The 7,400-nt window shown below is 38.2% G+C and overlaps 1 protein-coding gene across 1 annotated transcript; it reads right to left on the bottom strand.

Moving 5' to 3' along the window:
* Positions 1-387: 387 nt before the first annotated feature.
* LOC310718605 (ras-related protein Rab-14-like) lies at positions 388-6,861 on the bottom strand. The gene is made up of 8 exons (XM_083527504.1): positions 6,723-6,861; positions 5,985-6,043; positions 5,839-5,892; positions 4,071-4,248; positions 3,839-3,905; positions 2,311-2,398; positions 2,178-2,208; positions 388-1,677 (listed from the first exon to the last, which is right to left on the bottom strand). The coding sequence occupies exons 2-8, from the start codon at positions 6,034-6,036 to the stop codon at positions 1,500-1,502; spliced, it is 648 nt and encodes a 215-aa protein (XP_083383630.1). The 5' UTR covers positions 6,037-6,043; positions 6,723-6,861; the 3' UTR covers positions 388-1,499.
* Positions 6,862-7,400: the final 539 nt, after the last annotated feature.

Here is a 7,400-nt window from a genome sequence, read left to right as displayed (position 1 = left end):
GGCAGTATTTTTTTATTGTTTTACTTAGCAAGTGGGCTGTTAAAATGTCAACTGGTGCCTTTAAGATCGATGAGATGAATCCACTCTTTGTCAAAACAATTAGTTGAAACTAACGCTGAACCAAGAGTCAGCTCGTTACACGACAATACGCTTTATAACTCTTAAATTCAGTGTAAAAAAAAAAAAAAAAAGGTTATACACACACAGCGGAGGAATGCATCTGAAGGGGTGGAAAAGCCTAGAATTTAGTGCTTGTTTTTAGGGTTAAGTGACGCGTTTACATTTTTGCAATTTTCAGACCGAACACGATTTACAGAAAAGAGGAAACAAATCATAAGGCATCTGAAACTAGAACTGAGAAGATCTGTTGATATGCTGCGGAATTACTTTGTTTTTACCAACTACTTAGTTTCATTCTTTGACAGGATTAAATAGTGCTGGTCTGTTCCTGACATAAATAATGCTGAAAACAATAAATTGGGGATGTTGAACGTGAGGACCAACAAATGCTGAACTCTAAAGTACATGGGATGCTTTGCAGGCTGACCGGTGTCAAGACTAAAATAAAATAAGGGCTAGGCCACTGAAAACATTTACAAAGTGCAAAAAAAAAAAAAAACGTTTTTACAGACTCAAATGCAGGTCCTGTTTAATATATTACTCTTAATGTTCTAGGTCTTAAAACTTCTTGAATCTAAAGCACACCGACCCAACAAAAGAAAAAAAAAAAAAAAAATCTGGATTTTTACAATGGCGCTTTCATTTGTTTGACAATACTCATCCTGTATAGTACATGTATATTATATGCCTGGAGTAGGTACAAACAATGATAAACATTTGGTGACTGATTACTTGTGACGTTGCATTAAATCCTAATTAAAAGTGTTTTTTTTTTTTTAACAAAATGTACAATAACAGGTTATCATGCATCTTCTCTTAAGCACATTCTAAAATCAGATTCTGCCTAAACGTTAACTTCATTTCCACTTAAACGAGAATAACGCATATCAAAATTTCATTTGATTTAAATTACCCCACTATTTAAACAGCTCCTGTACATAAGATGTCTCATTTACAGTTATGCACATCAACCCATTTGCTGATAAACTCATCTTTTTTTTCCCATCTACATTAGTGTTCGATGGAGGATTCGCCCTCCTGTGAATGTTTGCTGAGTGCACTGGGTTGTGTGCATGATGAACAGATAAAATAAGTGATGGTGAAGAAAGGAAAAAAGGGAGGGAGGGAGGGAGAGGCATGAACATGGCAGAAGCTGACTAATGCCTGCGCGCCATCATTCAGAGTCGCCCAGCCCCGAACTCTAATCTCATCCGACTGGGAAGAGCATCAGACCAATCAGACTATGAAGTGCATACAGATCATACAGAAAGAGAGCTAGAGCGAGAAAGAGAGAGAGGGAGAAAGAAAGAAAGAAGAGCTGTGGTGTGGGTATGGAGGAAAGATATGGAACGAGAGACAAAAAGAAGTCTCCATGGTCATTAACAGCTGCAGCCCTCTTTCTGAGGCTGTGTGTCGCTGGAGAGTCGGCCACCTTGTGGAGCATTGGGCTTGTGCTGGACTCCTGACTCAGCAGCATTCAGGTCCAGACTACCATCCTGGATGTTCTGGTAGATCTTCTTAGCTGCCTCCAGGAATGCGTCTTCGACATTCTCACCACTGTTCAATGGAGAAACACGTTTTTATGAGAGACCAATTAAACCACTGCTAAATTATAAACATTCTAGCGAACCCATGCTATAGAAATGACTATTTTAAACCTGCAATTATTACACCGATCAGGCATAACATTTTGACAACATTATGAGCGGTGAAGTGAATAACACCGATTATCTCATCATGGCATCTGTTAGTGGGTGAAAATTTGAAGTTGACATGTTAGAAGCAGGAAAAATGGGCAAGTCTGAGGGGTTTGACATATGTGATAAAACAATATTCAGCAGGTGGTCATCATGTTATGTCTGATCTGTGCATCTAATCTAGAACTGTTTTTCAGTTAGGTGTTTTTGACACAAATTGGAATTAAATTTGAATTCAAATAAATAATGATTATTAAATCATAAATATGAGCTTGTACAAGATCTATTGCGCCACTCTGAAACATCAAAACAAACATGACTGCAATTAAGACCAAACTCTCCACTGTTTAATAAACTTACGTTTTGGCACTTGCCTCCAGAAACAACAGGCCTATTACAAAACAAAAAGGGCATTTTAAAATGATTAAATCGGCCAAACGTGAAATTAAAAACAACAACAAAAACGAGTAAAGTTCAGATTTTCCCCTCTTACCGTTCTCTTCAGCAAACTGCTTCGCTTCTTCATATGTTACGTCACGCTGGGCTTCGAGGTCAGCTTTGTTACCGATAAGAATAATCACCTGGGGAGAAAACCATTATCTAGGACTGTGCAGTTTAACGAGTTTAAAGGGATTTTAATAGCTGTAACATCACTAATGTCATAGTTCAGATCCAATTATGAAATATTGAATGGGAAAAAAAAAATCAACACTTTTATTAATGAACATCGATACGCCAATGAAGGCAACTGAGAAAATGACTTATGACACCCTGTTTTTCGAGCAAAGTCCTTCCACGCAGTTATCTGAACATCTGATAACCGACTCTTATACTCAAATTTCAAACAGGTTCAGAAACCACATTCTCCATACCAACCTGCCTATTATCATTTTACAAAAAACAATAGAAGTGCCTACAATAAACTTCCCAATTATTACAAAATAAAAAAAAAAAATTTAAATAAAAAAAAAGAAGAAGATGATAGTAGTGTCTAAGATGGTGGGATTATGTCTAAGCAATTATTTATTTAATGTCGTTTTATTTAATTAATGTCAAGAGCTAGATTCAAGAAAGCTATTTATTACAAATATAAAAAACGGGAGCCAAAAATAAAGGTATTTTGGTGTTTTTTTTTATGTTCGGGTATACTATATTCATCATAATCATTTCACTTTTCAAGCTTGAATCAAAGTTCATCTTCTTTCGGCTTCTCCCATTAGTGGTTGCCACAGCGGATCATCCGTCTGCAACCCCCCCCCCCCCTTCCTATACATCTGCCTCTTTCAACCTACCTGCATGTCTTCCCTCACCACATCCATAAACCTCTTCCTTGGTCTTCCTCTTTTCCTCCTTCCTGGTGGCTCCATCCTCAGCATTCTCCTACTGATATACCCCATGTCCCTCCTCTGCACATGTCCAAACCATCTCAATCTCGCCTCCCTCACCGTGTCTCCAAAACATCCTACATGAGCTGTCCCTCTGATAAACTCGTTTCTAATCCTGTCCATCTACAACCAATTAATAAGCGGAAACCTGCGGTTTCTTGTAATGCTACTCATTTCTTAGGACAAACTGAAATCAGGATCATTCGCAAAACAAAATAGTCATGTGCCAAACTAAAAATTGCGATAAAGTGGGACCGTGAGATTCGAACAGTGATAAATCGAGGGACGACTGTACAGTTATTTCGTATAGGCTGGGTAGAAAACGAGATTAAATAGCAGAATGAATAGAATATGCAACAATAGATGTCTGGAGATGAGCAATCTGTGCAGAATAAATCGTTTTATGTTTTAGATAGTCCACATATGTTTTAAAGTGGCCACATGAAACTTTGATGACATAAGTAAACTTGTGGCATTCTTAAAGACTTCCCTTCTTCTCCTCTTGCATTTTTACTTTAAATAATGATAAAATTAAATAAATTAATTAAAAAACATTAATCTCCAAAAAACCTCAACATCAGATCATATATCGTTACTACAAGATTTGACATTTCACAGGATTTACTGCAGACGTACTGTATTGGGGTTGGTGAGATTCCTTGCGTCAGTCAGCCAGCTGCTCAGGTGATTGTACGTGCTTCGCCTGTAAAAAAAACAACAGCATCACGTACCACTTTAAATACAGGGATAGGAAGTGAAATATTCACTCAACAATATTACAGGATTTTATATTATTGGGGTTTTAATCCTGAAAGCTTCTGTCATTACTTGATACCGCCTTAATGCTTTACTGTAAATAATCCACTACCTGGTGATGTCGTACACCATGAGAGCACCTGCAGCTCCTCTGTAGTAGCTGCGAGTGACTGCGCGGAATCGCTCCTGACCCGCCGTGTCCCAAATCTGCAGCTTCACCTTCTGCCCGCTCACCTCGATTATCCGTGTGCCGAACTCCACCCCGATCGTGTGAGGGCAGTCCGCCATGACTGATCGCGATAGAAACACACACAATGCATCACATGCTGCTCGCAACACTGGAAACGTCTTGTACATGTGTGCATATGGAGACCACAAAACCTCACTGGATGGGCTTTCAATGTTGGTTGTAATCCTTGATTTTTAAACAGTAGCTGTTTTTTGGCAAAAATCACTACCTGGCCTTATACTTGCTTATTGAACTGATTTCAAAACAATGAGTTGTCTGTTCTCTCAGTAGAGGAGAAAATCACACCTCTAACTGCCAGAGTACTACAGATATGATGGACTGAGGTTTTGTTACAAGAAAACCTGACACATTTATATAAGTCGCATCTGAAGATGGCAAAATCTGTTCAATTACTTTCATTTGTATTTAAAAACAGGATCTGCATAAAGCAGTGATATTCAGACTATAATGTGTGGGGAAAGAACTGCAGAGAGGTCGTGTGTTAGAAAGTACCAAAGACATATCTTTAAATGATTGGTGCATCTAAAACAGTCACACAATTTGTTTTATAGATATGAACTTTAACACCAGAACAGAAAAAAATACCAAAAGAGCAGTTTTATTACTTCCCCTAAAACAACCCAGCAGATTAGCCAAGCTACATGTGAATCGAGAACATCTGACAGTTATGCAGGTTTGTTGAGTATCTATCTATCTATCTGTCTGTCTGTCTGTCTGTCTGTCTGTCTGTCTGTCTGTCTGTCTGTCTGTCTGTCTGTCTGTCCCCATCTATCAGTCAATCTGTCTATCTTTAAATCAGAGGTGCCCAAACGTTTTCTAAGAAGGGCCACAAAACAAATTTTTTTCATGCCTATGGGCCAAAAATAAATGTTGAATTATACCGACCATTATATTCAAATTAAGGTTGCCATGGTTTCTCTCATTTATAATTTTATAGTAATTAAAACCAAATAAATAAATAAATACGGAAACAAAATAACATCTCTGATCTGCTTTACTGATGCCGCTTTATTTTCAAAGTTGTGGTTCTGTGAATCCTGCAATAATAAACAATTTCATTTACTGTACAGTTTTATTTACTTTTATTGTACACTTAGGGTGTAGTCACTGTAGTTGCCAGTTATTTAGACTATAATGGCTGTATGTTATTTTCAGAGGACAGTAAATCTGAACTGCTATACAAGCTGCATATCGGCGACTCTAAAATATATCCACGTTTCATTTCTATAGTATTGTCTCTTAAAAAGATCTACTCTGTGTGTGAGATATCATATATATATATATATATATATATATATATATATATATATATATATTTCCATCATCCTACAATAAAACATTCATCCCTCTTCTTGATTACAGGGGCTCAATAAATACGTTAATAAGGATGGAAAGGATTAAAAAATATTTGCCCTGGCCTTCAGTATCGACAGATCTTTTCTCCCTGACCACCATTGTAAACATCAAGACGTGCAAACACAAACAGATTGCACATCTTCACGTTCATCCCTCCAGTACACTTCCACAGACATGTCGAGTGGATTGTCGAGACCCTGAAGCTCCTCTGGTTCATTTTTTCTTTTCACCTGTTTGTAAGCATTATTATGTATTAACATGGAGCATTACTTACATTTCTTTTCTGTGAACTGGTGGAGCAAACAAGACTTTCCAACCCCCATATCTCCTGGGGAATTAAACACAAAAGCATGTCAGGGAAGAATGAAAGAAAGTCTGAATCCATTGAAACGGCTGATGGAAATCTCAATACGCACTCACCAATAATAATATACTTGAAGATATAGGAATAATTATACGGTGCAGCCGTCATTTTGTTTCTGTAGGGTAGAAAAACAGATGTATTTATAAATAATGGTATGTAAATGACAGAAATGGGAATAATAAAAAGGGTAGATTGGAGTCTTGCTGATGCTTCACTGAAGGCTAGTCAGCTGACAAACCATTGTCTTGGCATGAGCCGGGCTAACGCCTAGCGCGCTAACAAGCTGTAAATAGCTACATAAAACCAAATATTTACTTAATGATCAACTGAAAGATGATTTACGTGTCCAAAGAAGTCTCACAAATACTTGTCGGGGAAACTAAACCTCCCAACCGACACCTTATGAAGCAAGTCGTGCACGTAAACAGATGAGTGATGCAGGCCGGTGAAATGAAATAGCCGTTAGTTAGCTTGCTAGCTAGCCTAGCATGTGTCTCGCTATTAACCTTTCACTGTACAATAAAGGCACAGTCATGACAAGAACCCGGGATGGTGGATTATCAATCAGCGCAGTGTTTCAGGTCCGATCAAATACAATATCGGGTTTATTTATTAAACTATAGTAACAATCGTGAATCTTGGACGTCTTAGCCCAGCTCAGCTTCCTTAGCCTAGCGTCACACAGAGCTCAAGGAGGGAGGAAACACGACGATGTTACACCCTGCAATATGCACCACCCCGAGAGCATTTTTCAAGAATCCTACAATCAAATATTTTTTATAAAAATCGTTTACCCTAAAATGATGAACTCAAGCCGGCTCCTGAGCTGATTTTCGCACACTGATGGCGTCCACCTTCTTCCCTACACAGCTTTCAAAACAGTTACTTCGGCGCCCTCTAGTGGACAGACATGAGGAAAGGAGAAGGTTGAGGGGCGCACACGGACTAAACCCGGAAGTCACGTGGTTGGTCCAGCTTAAGCCTGATTGGCTCCATGTTGGGCACGCCATGACAGGCATGATATTATTCAGCACTATGGTGCAATAATAAAATAGATGTAATATTTATTAATCATTCAATTAATTAAATATTTATTCATATTATTTATTTAGCCTTTTATTTGTTAGGATCAGTGAAAGGCCATCAGGGCCAGAAAAGCCTTCTCTACTGGTCTAAACCCTCTCAGAATCACTTTCACTTTTTAATATTTTTTCATTATGAATATATATTAAATTCTTCCCAATAGTCCATCCTTTTCATTTCATAAAGTTTCTCTATTGTGTGTTGCTGCTGCTGCGCCACAGAGCGTACATTTCTATCCAATAAGATTTCAGCCTTCACATCAAGTATTGCTGTAAGGCCAGCACTGTGATCACTGGTTAACAATAAAAAAGTAGGTAGGTACGTAGGTTGCTTGAAGCTGTGTTTTGGTTACTCCTAGGCCTTCTAGCAGGCGTCCAAACACGTCAGCA

Source organism: Silurus aristotelis, assembly GCF_946808225.1.
Source record: "Silurus aristotelis genome assembly, chromosome: 23".
Lineage (NCBI taxonomy): Eukaryota > Metazoa > Chordata > Actinopteri > Siluriformes > Siluridae > Silurus > Silurus aristotelis.
This window is presented reverse-complemented; position numbering and strand designations above follow the sequence as displayed.

What these genes read in the sequence shown, in the direction of transcription:
- LOC310718605 (XM_083527504.1), bottom strand. Translation starts at nt 6,036, where the DNA reads ATGACGGCTGCACCGTATAATTATTCCTATATCTTCAAGTATATTATT. An exon ending in CTTCAAGTATATTATTATTG is followed by an intron (nt 5,893 to 5,984) that starts GTGAGTGCGTAT and finishes TTAATTCCCCAG; the next exon opens with GAGATATGGGGGTTGGAAAG. An exon ending in ATGGTGTACGACATCACCAG is followed by an intron (nt 3,906 to 4,070) that starts GTAGTGGATTAT and finishes TTTTTTTTACAG; the next exon opens with GCGAAGCACGTACAATCACC.